At 39.1% G+C, this 14368-nt stretch overlaps 1 protein-coding gene across 16 annotated transcripts in view; it reads right to left on the bottom strand.

Annotated features, from left to right (window-relative positions):
• The window catches only part of Pam (peptidylglycine alpha-amidating monooxygenase), a 281804-nt gene that overhangs the window by 5866 nt on the left and 261570 nt on the right, over positions 1-14368 (bottom strand). For all 16 annotated transcript variants that reach the window (XM_006985735.4, XM_006985733.4, XM_006985738.4 and 13 more), the window contains 3 exons: positions 12840-12955; positions 9530-9629; positions 4522-4575 (listed from right to left, as the gene is read on the bottom strand). In XM_006985735.4, coding sequence (XP_006985797.1) covers positions 4522-4575; positions 9530-9629; positions 12840-12955 — 270 coding nt within the window. The remainder of the gene's footprint in view (positions 1-4521; positions 4576-9529; positions 9630-12839; positions 12956-14368) is intronic.

The raw sequence follows: 14368 nt of genomic DNA, 5'->3' as shown, positions 1-14368 counted from the left end.
CAGCTTGCTGGACATTTCCAAAAGTACTTAGGACACTTCACATATAGTTTATGGATATGAACACATGGAGGACTAACGCTCTTTGCTTCAATGTTCTGAGCGATATCCTCTTTTACAGTCTCCACTGCACTCACTGAACATTTGCTCTTCTTTAATCCACACACACAGCTTGTGAGCAGGCGCTATTGTTACTCTTCTGCTGAAGGCCTCTAAGTCTTCGTTTTGTTCCCTGTACTTTACAAAAGCAGAGGCTACACTTTCTCTCATGTTCATCACCTGGCTCTTGAAATTTAGAGGGCAGGGAAGGAAAAAGATTGGCGCACAAACCCGACCACTGTTCCAGCATCTTCTTTGTTACTACAGAAAATATATACACAATTATTCAGTATTTAAATTTGTTCCATATTTAAACAGAACAAAAAAGAAACTTCCTCAAAATGGAATCACAGGATTAAATAACATAGAACAATCTTGTGTCTTAGGTATTCAAGAACGTGTTGCCTTTGGAAGGAAGGCCTGCTTCTATTTGAAAGCAGTATACACGACCAGAATTATTGCCCAATATTTTCTATTGGTTACTTCCTGCTTTTACTACAATCCTTAAGCCACTTTACATCTGGTACCATGGATGAGGCAGAGCCAGGTCTGAGTTACATTAAATGGAGAGAACCAGGGATGACATTGGTTATAGTCTGAATGAATCAGCTTAACATTCATTGAAAGTAGACGAGACACGGTAATGAACTTGCTAAGATGCACACCACTTTAGACATTCTTGGCTTCCACAGTTCTAGCATTTTGGTTGTAATCTACTAAAAATACTTGAACATTCTAACATTTGGAATAAACTGCAATGTGTTTAAGTTTTAAAAGGTGCATTATTAAAAAGAGAGTAGTTTGAAAATGTCCCAATCTTAGAATTATTGCTGTTCTTCTGATGGGACAATATAGGTAGAATGAAAGGTCTAACACAACACTTATCACAAAAGAGCCTAGGAATTCCACACAAATAATGAATGATCAAAATTATACCATTTCACTCTCTATCTGAAATTTCTTTATTAAACATTCCCATGTTTTGGAGTATCCCTGGAGAACAGGTTTGAAGAAGTGTAAAGACTCTAAAATTAGCCATTGTCTGAGTTTCTGTAGATAAAAGGGAATAGGATATGACATTCTTGTATCATATAAGAGGCCATACACAGCCTGCCTAGAACAAAAATGTCTTATAAAATCAGAAGCTGTCAAAGCATCTCTAGATGTAAAGAAAAAGCCATAATTTTAAAAGCTGATAGATAAGAAGTATTTTTTTCTTCTTCTGCCCTTTAAAGCAATGCTTCTTTAAAGGGGAGTTATCTGTACTTCTTTGTGAGGGTAATCACATAGTATTTACACCGTTCTATTATTTTATTTATTATTTATTTTGCATGGCAATAAGACATTTAAAAACTACCCTCTTTAAAAAAAGCACCCTTTAAACCTTAAACACATTTCAGTTTATTCCAAATGTTAGAATGTTCAAGTATTTTTAGTAGATTACATCCAAAATACCAGAACTGTGGAAGCCAAGCATGTCTAAAGTGATATGTATCTTAGCAAGTTCATCACTGCATCTCATCTACTTGCAAGTTCATCTCTGTTTCTCTTTTATTTCCTAGGAGTGTTAAGCTGGTTCTTTTAGTCCATAACCAATGTCATGTATGCACCTGTGTGTATGCATGTTTACAGATGTGTTAATGCACTTGTGTGTGTGTTTAGACCTGAAGTCAATAAATTGGTGTCTTTCTCCACTGTTCTCCATTTTATTTACTAAGGTTAGAATCTCTCCCTGGACGCAAAGCTTACCAACTCCAGAGAGTCTAGCTAGATGGCTTGACCTCAGGACCCCTGTCTCTGCTTCCCCAGTGAAGGGGCTGCAGGAGGCTGCCATGCTTGCTCTCCTTTTGCGTGGACTCTGGGGGATCTAAACTCTAGTCCTCCTGCCTCTGAGGCAAACACTTTAATCCACTGAGCCATCTTTCAAATCCCCTCCTTCTGTCCTCTCTTCAGACTTCTTTAATAAAATTGGGATAATTTGGGATTATACAATTGGGATAATACACAGGAACGGAGGTACGTTCTTAATACAGCAATACAGAAATTGCTACCTAGCTAATAACAGACAGAAGTGAAGAGTGAAGATTTTAGAAAGCACATTAACATGTAACTTAGGAGAATATGGAAGCTGTATACAGCATCAGTGAGCTTCCTTCTCACTCACACTCTCTCTCCTCCCCTCCCCCATCCCGCCATCAGCCACATGTAACCATTCTCTCAATAAGGCCTAAGAGGCTCACTGCACCTGAGAGCTCCTTTCTACTTTTTGGAGACTAATCACCATTGTCATCTTTCCCTGGGGCAGGGGACGGTGTGAGAGTCATGCCTTGACCTGTTCTATTCCTAGGAACTCTATTGGAAATTTTAAATCCTTTTCCTAAGCTTTCCTGCCCTCTCCAATTCTCTTATTTCTGAAACTGCCTTAAAAGGTTGCTTCTGGAACCTTGCTATACATGGTCAGTGATACGACCACTCGTGGAGATAAGTATCACCAGAGTAACCCACCTTTAGAGCTGCAAAATTAACAAACACCTCCTATGTTGTCAAGTATGAATTTGCTTTGGCCTCTGTTACAAAGGGTAGCTTCATGATTTTGATAAATGATAAGATCTAGGGATCCGACATGATGTGTGTTTGTTTGTTTGTTTTTGTAATAAGAATATAATCTTATAGAAGAATAAGAATTATTTAGATTCAAGGAACAAAGTACTTCCATTTGAGTTGGGATATTCCAGACTATTAGATTGGACTTTCTTGTAAACATTTTAGCAAAATTTACTATTTCAACTTCTGGGTCCTGCCCCAAGACTGGGAGGTTTTCTATCTGAAAACTCATTGTTTTCCCCTCATCAAACAGCTAAGGTGAAGTCAGAGGTCAGGATAATTGGGCTCTTTTGCACATATTACCATCAAGAACATTTTGGTAAGGCATATTTAAACAGAAATACTTTGGAATAATTTACAATTCAATAGATTTCAACACAAGCTGCAAATCCTTGCTAACCTGCATTTCTGGGAAGAATTTATAGTGAACAGATTGACGTGCTGACAGGACTGACCCGTCTTCAATAGCGCAGCAATGGTGAAGAACACAGGCTTTGACATCAAACAACCTTGCATTTAAAACCTGCCTTTTAGACTTGCTTTCTCCTTACCTTTACCCACCCTTAGTTCCTCATACATAAAATAAATATCACATGGTTAACATGATTAAGTGTGATAACTTTTGGATTGTCCATTTTTAGTGTTCCATTTGAGATAGCTGTTATTAACAACAATACCTTTTATAGCACCCTTATTTGGGGGTAAATCTAACATCAATAATATTATATAAAGAGCAAATGATTTAAAACTTGCATGTGTATTTGAGTATTATGAACACCACACAGTATGGTCACGTGGGCAGAATCTCTACAAATGCCCAAACAACTGCAGTTTATTGTCACAACAACATTACCTCAGTCCTTCCAGTGCTGAGCCTACTATCTCTCCTTTCTGTGTATATAACCTTCCTTTTGTATCTGGCTTTGCATGTCTTTCCAGCCTACTTTCATGGGGCAGGAAAACAAAGATGCCTAGACTTTAGTCTGAAGCTCTTTATGCCATGTAAATCTGAAGAATGGAATCACTTTCTTACTTAAGCATGGTGGGTCCTTAACAACAAACACCAGTCAAACACCGACACATCATAGAAAAAGCACAGCTTCAAACTGCTTCTCGGAGAGGGAAAGGTAAGCTGACAGGGATTTTTGAATGAGAACAGCAGCGGTTTACCTGTGGAAAAGCTCAGCTATTGTACGTCAGTGATTCAGTTACCTGTGCATGTGGTCATGTGGATGTGTGTGCCCTTTCTGTCATGCTTTTAACCGGGCAGTAACTTTCCTGAGGTGAGGTGTAGTTTCATTTCTCTTACACTCACTACCACGCCTTTTACAAACAAGCCCCAGTCAATCTTGTGGGCTAAGAGGTACTGTGACAGGAGCTGGCAGGCATGCTAATGTTTCTCATCAAGATAGGATTGACTCGCCAAGGGGTTTCACTTGTTTACATGAGAGCTCATGCAGGCTTTTCTAGCATACCAAAAAAAATCATTTTTCTTGCATAAGATCAACAATACTTCCCAATATGACTAGCTACATATTTTCCTTTCTGCATATCTTTAGCTCGCTAGTTAGAGATTTCTTAGATCCAAATCCATATTCTGTTACTGGGAATCAGTGTTTGGAGGGTGCGCCAACAACTTCCTTTATCATGAAAAGAAATAACAACATGTGGGTGTAAGGGCTCAGCCCAAAGCTGAAGTCATGGATAATTTACCACATTATATATATTTTGGTCTGATAACTTCTAAGCTGCAATCAAGAGCCAAAAATAATCCAACAAAACAGCTTTTGGTTTCACAGTTAAAAGAGGACTCTGACCAACCTTTGATTTCTGGGACCTCAATGCCCGCCTTTTTAACTGATCGATGTTCCATTTCTGTAACGGCACAGGAAGGAGAGAGAAAAAAATCAGAATCCTCTAAAAGAACATTTAAAAACTTAACTTTGCTATCATTTACATTCAGTTACAAATACTTCCTAAGTCTAATGGGAGGTCAAGTCCTTGACTCCTGTATAAAACTTCCTTGGGTAAGTTGAAATAATATTTCTAATACCTTTATATTTAGAATAGAGTTTTCCTTTTGGAACTTATTATTATCACATAGTTTCTGAAATATCACGTAGTCCTGTTTGTTAGGTCCAAATGGCAGTGCTGGTGACAAAAATTCTGTTTGTCCCCTACCTCTCACCCCATTCACGGCAGGGCTGGCAACAATGTCCTAAACAGAAGGCCTCTGTGTTAATATTCAGATCCCGCCCCTTGGTGCCACCCTGGTTCCAGATATAAAAGTCTCTTTTTAATGAAAAACTCTGCCCATTTCTCTCTCTTCCGCTTCCCTCCCGTGAGGTAGGTGATCACCTTTGAACCCCCCTCTCTGTTCCTCTCTCTCTTCTCTCTCTCTCTCTCTCTCTCTCTCTCTCTCTCTCTCTCTCCTTTCTGTCTTTTCCTATCTTTCTCTTTCTCTCTCATATCATAAACCACTCCCACTCAGATGCAGCCTCTGGGTTGCGAATGTCCACCGGCTGCTGCCTCCATGGGTGGGTCACCTACCAGCCCATTGTGCATGGGATACTCTGAGTGGAGGAGGGCACATAATATATGATAAGGCATAACACTCCGGCCTGGTAAACAGAAGGATTGTGACTGGGTCAATAGGAGCTGAAATTCATCATTCCTTAGGAATCTCTGTTTACCAGGACCTCCCTGAATCTGTCCCCCAGGGTCAACTATCTAAGGCAAGGGCATCTAATCCCCAGTTTTTCTGAAGAGCCTGTATCAGCTCAAAGGCCCCCACCCTGCTGACTGTCATATAACAATCTACTTGCTTTTTCCACCATCTCACTTTCCTCTGCCTCTCCGCCTGAGAGACAGCCATGGTAGTTTGATCCTCAATAAACCTTTCCTTATACCCCAGTTCAGCGGCTTCACCCCGCCCTTGCTTACACTGTTTTCACCTGGACAACATCTTAGAGTTGAGGATGGTTTCGACTGATGCATCAGAGTATTTGGAGTAACAAAACTGACACTAGAAAGGATTCACGACGAAACTTGCTTAGGAATTATTAAGTTGTGCCAAGGAGAATTGAATTGGAGGAGTGCTGACTCCCAATATGACCAGAAGGTAGGCAGTGCTCTGAGCAGGCTTGTTAGAAACTGCTAGGAAGAAATTTCAGGGCCATTATTGAAGTTTATTTTCGGGTTGCTGAGAAAACACTTCTGCTAATGCTCTTTCACCAAGACTGACCTCCAGTTAGGCTCCATTTCCATAACAGAAGGAGACAAATTTGACTTATAACAGGCCAATGAGCCAATCCCCATATCAGAGAATATGCCTTTAGTGGGCAGCTCATGGAAACAAGGCAAGGTCACAACCACCTTTAAATCCTGATCTGCATTCTGCCTCCTGTACTCTTATCAGAAAAAGTATAATTCTGTCAAGTGTGTAAGGTGGTCCTGGATAACAACTCTTGGAAAAAACAACAGCAACACTGGTATACTTAAGAAATAATTCTAAAAAAGAAATAATTCTAACAACACCTTTGCTGTGTAAATTTTCCATTAACCCATGTAGACAGACTTGTAGCATCCTGTCTCTGTTTAAATTGTGCAAAGTCTAACCTGGGGCCAGTACTTAAAAGAGATTTAAGGATCACAGTGTATGTGGAATAGATATGCCTAGGACCTATATAAACTAGTAAAATTTTCTATTCCAGGTTGGTTCCCTTTCGTGCATTAGCCAGAATCAGTCACGTGGCATAATTAAAGAGCTTTTTCCTTTATTAATTTCTAAGTGTGCAGGCATATAATTCTAGAACATTGCCAAGCTAAAATGCAGTCATTCTGGTTCTGGTTAGCTTTGTCCTTGATGCCTAGAAAGCGGTGTCACCTAGGAAGAAGGAACCTCCATTGAGGAATTGCTCCATCAGCTTGGCTTGGTGTAAGTGGAACATTTTCTTGATTAAAGATTTATGGAGAGGTCCTAGCCCACTGTGGGCAGTGGCACCCTTGGTTAGGTGGTACTGGGTTATGTAAGAAAGCAGGCTGAGCAAGGCATGGAGAGCAAGTCAGTCAACAGCATCCTTCTGTGGCCTCCACTTCGGTTCTTGCTTTTAGGTTTCAGTCTGGACTTCCCTCAGTGACATGTCCAATATCCACCCTCACCAGGTTAGTTTTGGTCAGTGTTCCACACAACAATAGAGAAGTCACGTAGGACAACAGTCTTCTATGAATTAGAGTAAGCAGTAGACTGCAAACGCAGAGAGTCTTCCTGTGCCAGAGGTCCCATTTCACCAATTTATTGTGCTCTGGATTACACAGAAAGATTTTCATCATCTTGAAGTTTTATGCTCTGTTGTACTGCTTTTTAATCAGAGATCAGAGGCTGTACCGAAACCACTTAGGAAGAGTTTTCAAAACTCACATATTATTATTCCTATTTCTCCTTATACAGTCTTTTCCATCTTTAAAAAGGTATTCAATATTTTGTTGTTGTTCTAAAAAATCCTAACTGGGTCAGTCATTTGAGGGTTATCTTTAGTTTTATTTTAGTCTACCCATGCATCCAGGGTCCTCGTCAAAAACACAAGTGCTGAATGCATCTCTTACAGGGGAAAGGTAAAGTGACTTCTGGGGGTAGAATAGGTCAGGGGCTCTGATGCAATCCTCACTGGATTAAGAAATGTCTACGAGAGCAATAAAGCATGCGCTGGGTAAGTCTGTGTGGGTACTTCCAGAGACACTTAGTTCATGAGGACTCTGACTTAATCGTGCATTATTTCCGGTATGGAATTAATACGATAGCTTTACTGCAGCGTGATAAAGAGGTGGCAGAGCTTTGGAAGATGGAGGTCTGTAGAAGCATGTCCTTGGACTGTGTTTTAGTGTGGCCCATGCCGCTGTTTCTTGGCCATACAGTCCCTTGTGTCACATGCTCCTGCCGCTCTCATTTTCTGCACAAATAGCCAAGAACTGACCCCTCTGAGATCAAGAAGCAAAGTAAGTTTTTCCTTATGGACATTTCTGTCACACCTGTGCAAATATACCTAGTAGTTGAATCTATATTCACGATACTCTAATAGGGCCCTTATGTCAGAACAGTAAAAGTTACTTGAAGATTAATTCAAAACTCAAAAGTTACTGAATGCAGCATTGGCTGAATTGAAACATAGAACCTACATTCTATCTGATTAAAGTTTATAGACTCCTGGTTTTCCTTTTCTTCCAACAATTTGTTCTCTTTCCTTGTTATAACTTGAATTTATGCTGTTACAATTAACATCATTTTATTCATCAAGTTTTCATGTCCTTATTAATTCTTTACCTAATATTACTATTTGCTATGGCTTTTGATACCTCAAATTATCATTCCTAATTACTTTATTTATTACCACTATCTCCTGTTGCTTAGACCCCCAACATATTTAAAAAGTATCTCTGGATATTGAAGTTTTGAGCCAAGTAAACATTCAGTGAACTTCAGTTAAGGACAATTTTGATTCAGTCTGAAAGCAGGGACTAGGCTAGTATACTTGTAATGATGTCCAAGTTGAAATGAGAGAATCCTAACATTAATGAAGAATATAATAGTAGTACTCAGCCTCGGCTCAGGCCACAGTATCTGCAGCACTCCCCTCTGACAGATACTAACAGGTCCCCTGCAGAGACACTGTGGGTCCCTGGCTATCAGAATTCCTGGGGCCAGTTCTCATCTGCAAAGTGAGTTAACAGTAAAAGAGATGTTGGCCACATATCCTTCTCCCTAGCCACCCCTTTTATTCCCTACCCTTTTCTCTGCCTCTTGCCTTCGATTCAGAGACCCTGGCTAAGGGGCTCTTGTTGTGAAACTTCAGCCATCTTTAGACAGCTTCAAGAGCAGATCTCACTTCTGTCCCAAGGCCTCTGCTTCATGTCTTCAGAGACCCCGCCATTCTGTCTGTCTCTCATGCTGGGGCCTGAACTCTCCCCAGAGTCGCTGCCATGCTGTTGTTGTTGTCTCTGTCTATCTATGGCACTAATACATTTTCTAACAAACTCCTTACTTCCCAGTGATCCATCTCACTGTCCCCTTGAATCTCCTTCCCCACCCCTCACTCCAACACCTAACAAATTGTCCACTAATTGAATAGATTCTGATAGAGCAAATCTGTTCTTTTATGTTCTGACCTAAATAAAAATACAGCAACCCAGTAATTGGGGGGTGGGGGGAGGAGCTGAGGCCTAAAAGGAAATCAGAAAGTGAATCTGCTTGGGATAACATGTCAGACAAGGATGCTGGTGTCTCTGCATGCTCAGGACTGGAAAGAGCTGAGCGCCACATGGGGTGATGTCTTGTGGCAACAAGTCAACTTCTCCTCTGCCAAAGCTGTCTCCTTCTTCTGTAACCAAGTTGGAATTCACAGGGGCTTTTAATGTAACAGACATTACTTCACACATCAAACATTTCCTGTGGAGCGTCTCTGGAAACAAGGTGACGATTGCCAGAAAAACAAAACAAAACAAAACCTCTCTCTCTCCCTACATTTAAGACATTATTTTAATTTCTGAAATAGATACCAAATAAGGACACTCTCCCTTCCTCCTCCCCCTCTCTCATCCTTTCTCCTGTCCATTGTAGTACAGGGAATAGAAAACCAAAGATGCTAGACATGTGCTAACATTGAACCCCAAACCCAAACTCCCTTACATCCTGATTTCCTATTCCTGGCATTTAAAAAAAAAAGAGAACAAAAGCAAATGTTTTTGTTTCCCACAACTGTAAACAATCAACCAGATGAAAATTATGGATTAAAAATACCATAAAAACAAACAAATAAAAAGCTCGACAACCTACTTTCAGTCAGGGTGAACTTCCACACGGTGTTCGTGTGCGCATCTCCAATATACACATTCCCGTCTTCAGAGGCAACAATGTCATGGGGCATATCAAAGTGCTGCCAAAGGTAAAGACATGTGTTATCACGGCAAGACTTTGCTTAGACACATCACAGAATGGCAGAAAAGTGAGACAAGACATGCAATTCCAACGAAAGTGGGCAACCCTAGCCAAAGGCAGTCATTGACTGGGTCCTGACTCTGCAAGGAGTAACTCGAGGCACTGAGAAACCACTGGCTTGAAATTCCTTTCAAAGCTGAAAATTCCTAAGTTGATTATTTTTTTTAGGGCTGTTTAATTTGGTGTTTTATGAGTTATTTATATTTACTCTTGCTTTCATATGTCTTCTATCTTTAAAAAAATGATTTTTAAGCTTCTCCTCTGACATTTTTATACATGTTTACTATGTATTTAGCTTACCTTTCCCACTTTTTCCGACCCTCTCTCCTTTCCATATTTACCATATTTATCTGGTTTTGTTTTGAGACTCAATCCATTTCGCCAGGGGCCATCTGTGTAACTATGGGTTTGAACCCTCCACTGGAGCCTCACCAGTGGTTACATGATTGACAGCAGTAACTCCCTATCTCACATAATTTATCAGTAGCCACTAGATCAGCAATGGGGGACCAATAGTGGTAATGGAGCTCCTTTATCCATGGTTGGCTGTCAACAGGTCTTTTCTCTTTTAAGATTAAGTTTTTATTATTTTAAAATTGTGTGTCTCTATATATGTCTGGGTATGGGTATATGCGTAAGCCCAGTGCCCAAGGAGACCAAGAAAAGGCACTGGATCCTCGAAGCTGTATTTACAGGTGCTTCTAAGTCACCAGTGTGGATGCTGGGAACTGAATTTAGGTCCTCTGCAAGAGCAGACAGCTCTTGAGTACTGAGGCCAGGTCCATCCTCAAGTAGGCTCTCTATAGACAAGCACAGTTGCATTGGGCTCATGACTGGACAGCCATATCACACTCAGCAGCTGTATCTCCCAGATCTTCAATCTATCTTCTGTCTTTTTCTGTTCCCCCCATCTGCAGTGTTCACCGAGGCTTAGAGGTGGTGCTATAAATATTATTATTGCTGACCACTTAACCTGCACTTAATCTTGGCACCTTGAGCAGTCACATGTCTTTGCATCCAATGTCTTTCGCTGCAAGGAAAGACTACAGAAAAGAAGACCCAGAATAAAGTTCACAACAGTCATAGCCATGTCGTTTGTAACAAAGATGCCAAAAAAATACAGGACAAAAGACAGCATCTTCATCAAATGGTATTGAGTAATCTGTGTGTCCATATGTAGAAGAGTGAAACCATCTTTATTAGTGTTATTGTCTTATTTCCCTCATGCTAACAAAAAGAGAGATCAACCTTCAGATGTAAACATTTCTAAAGACTACAGTAGTAAGAGAGAGAGAGACTCAACCTATGCGAGGGAAGAAGCCACAGATATGCACAGAGGACAAGACTGTAAATATCAACTTTTGACTACAATAACGAATCATTATACCACATTATTTCTTTTACCTAGACTTTGAATCTTTTGTGATGATAGTCTTAGTAAGTGAAAATTCTGTGAGATACACAAACCAGTTTCACTTTACTGAATCAACACAGAATACTATTCCATGTGTAGGGGGTTATATGATAACTTGGTTTTGGAAAGGAAGAGCAAATTTTGTCTTAGCATGAGACTCTCTTTGGGTTCCCATGATGCATATATTGTGACTCATTCATTACCACAAGTTTGGTGACTGCTGATGTTTAGAAACAATGCTCTCTGAAATTCTAATTCAGAAATATTCATATTCTTATGAGTAGAAGCCTCTTGCTTAGCACTTAGTTTTGACGTACAGATGTGCATTTCAATTAAAAGTTAATAACTTACTTGATACAGAACACTATCACTAGAAAGACCATAAAGACAGGAACATTCTGACAAGACAAACTGTAAACCTGAAAGAATGGCAGGTAATATTTTTCTTTTCTTAATCAATAAATATGAGGAAATCAACTCAAAGGAGAATAGCTCTAAAGATCAGACAATCAATGATAAAGCACTGTGCAGGTAAAATATGTACTTGAAATGTAATGGCTTCCCTTCTAACAGAAGCAATGATTTCAATGGGATTGCACAATGCTTTTCAGATAAAATATCTTCTGAGAAAAACGCATGCTTACAAACCATAAACAGAGACCCAAAAGAATAGAACTTGTGACGGAATTCTTTAGTTCATATCTACTTTGTTTTGTTTCAGATACTGTAGCTTTTCCTAACAAAAGCACACTGAGGAAGAGATTGTGTCTTATCTTGTACACGATTATAACCTTAAGATCAAGTATAAAACCTGTAGTGAATTCTGAGAGAACCAAGACTGCCCAGCTTCTTACAGATTTCTAAAATACTGAGCTATTTTTAAAGATCTTTTTTTTCCACCTAGCAAACTTGGTATCCTAACAGACAATTTAAGAATTATGATATAAAGACATACTTTGCTCAGTGGCTTGTGATAGTTACATTTTAATCTAAGTAAACACAATAAATCTTTCCATATTTTGAAAAATAACCATTGTCTGAGCATTTTAGTAGGCTGATCTTTCTACATCCGATAAAGTCCTGGAATATACCTGCAATGTATGCAAGTATTATGATTGCTCTGGCAATTACTCTTCATATATAATACAGTGGGAAGACAAAAGCCCCTGGAATGCTCACTTTTGTTATTGAGTGTGTAAAAAGCATTGTTAAAATACATAGTGGCCAATTACTGTGGGGCCTTGAACTCCTCACCTAGCTAAGTCTTTAGAATTTGAACAGATTCCACAAAGTACTATTTTCAATTCTTGATTATTAAAGTCTTAACACTACTACCCACAAAAAAATCCTCCTGCTGATGCCAAAGAGAACTGTAATAGTACATTCCCAGTGTGGGTTCTTTGCCACTTGAATGAAACTAGGAAAAGAATCTGTCTACCATTTATCAATCAATGTATCTATATCATCTTGCTAACTATAGTTAATTTAAATTTGCCATTGTATGCAAATTCTACTACAAAGTTATAACTGTACAGGGTAATGTTCATCTGAAAATACCGATGGTCTAGGAAAAGACAAGGACATTTATTTTAAGTAAACATCATAACAAAATAATACCATCAACTCAGCTAAGAAGTCATCCCATCTTCTATGTTTAAAAATAAAAATTGTACATTGATATTCATATTTTAATTTTCCTATGAAAATTCAAATCTAGGCAGTGAATGGAAGTACCTTGCGTACTGGCTTGAAGACATCTATAATTTCCCCACTGGTAAAGTTCAGCACAAAACCTTGCACAGGTTCGTGGTCTCCAAAGTAAGGCTTCCCATTTACCAGAAAGAGCAAACCTGTGACAAGAGATGCAGTCTTGATTTAATATATGGACTAAGATTAGCTTTGAAACAGAAGAAACAAACATTAGAAAAATAAACAAAATAGTTAGCATCAACATGGTCCCTATATTTGCCAACAACAATAAAAATTACTTAGCAGATATTATCCTGTGAGTTACTAGGCATGGGCCAAACAGGTTAGATGACCAATCTTATTGTAATAAGAAAATCAGAAACTGGAGGGCCTGTTCCACTTAGGAAGCCATAAGAAATCAGGATACATAATTACTGATAAATATGCATATTGGCATATAAGGTTAGATATAATAGGCATCCTCACTAGGAATGGGGGAAAAGTCAAGTTATTAAAGCCAATAATTTTGGAACATGATTATGTCGGAAAACTATGGAATATCTGCCTTGCTATAGCAAGAATAAGAGGAGAATGTAGAGACGGTATAAGGAGAGTTGCAGTACCTAGAAGAAATAACCTGATTTTAGAGAACTCTAGCTTGTTGTCTAGCATGAGTGTATTTTAGACTGTTAAAGACATACTGTTACAGGAGAAAAAAAGCACCTTCTTATGAACATACTTTGTAATAAAATGACATTTCTTTTTATGAAAGCATAATCATAGAAATGGTGATGACTTAAACAAATCAGAAGTTTGAGTACTGCATTTTCAAAGAAGACATTGAAGAGTACACTGTGGTGGTATTCTAATTGTACTGAAATGTGATTTTAATTGTATATTAATAAATAAAGTTGCCCAGGGGTCAGAGCTATTACAGCCATAGACAGAGCGTGGTAGTGGTGGTGCACGCCTTTATTCCCATAGATCTCTGTGTGTTCAGGGATACAGCCAGCATTGGAGACATACACCTTTAAGATCTAGAGGGCTGTACATACAGACAGTGACAAGGCAGTCATGTGTTTGGGTTTACAACCAATGAGAAGGCAGCACAAAATACTATGAAAAGACAGACACACAGGAAATAGCTCTCTTTCAGGAAGCTAGGACCACCGCAGGAGGAAGGGTGAGATTTTAGCTCTGAGCTCTGACCTCTTGGATTTCTCTTTTACATTGGTTCTGTGTTTCTTATTTAATAAGATGGTTAGTTACATCTACAGTACACTTTAGAAGAGACTGAGAGCATAGCTCAGTGCTTGCCTGGCATGCATGTGTTCTATGTTTGAGCTCCAGCACTGCGAAGCCACAAAAAGTGTATATGATGTGAAGCCTGTGGTCGATGTATTTTCATCTGTCTTAAAAGGATTGTAGCGAGTTTTAGAACATATACCATAACACAATACAGTCTGAGCACCAATTATCGATACATACTGTAAAGACACCAGCTCTTGCTAGATTCTCTTTTTAACTTCAGTTCTTATCTTTTACCAGATTTGAAAAATATTGTATATACTTAA

The sequence above is a fragment of the Peromyscus maniculatus genome, chromosome 13, assembly GCF_049852395.1.
Source record: "Peromyscus maniculatus bairdii isolate BWxNUB_F1_BW_parent chromosome 13, HU_Pman_BW_mat_3.1, whole genome shotgun sequence".
Classification (NCBI taxonomy): Eukaryota; Metazoa; Chordata; class Mammalia; order Rodentia; family Cricetidae; genus Peromyscus; species Peromyscus maniculatus.
Note: the sequence above shows the minus strand (reverse complement) of the source record. Positions and strands in the feature narration are given on the sequence as shown.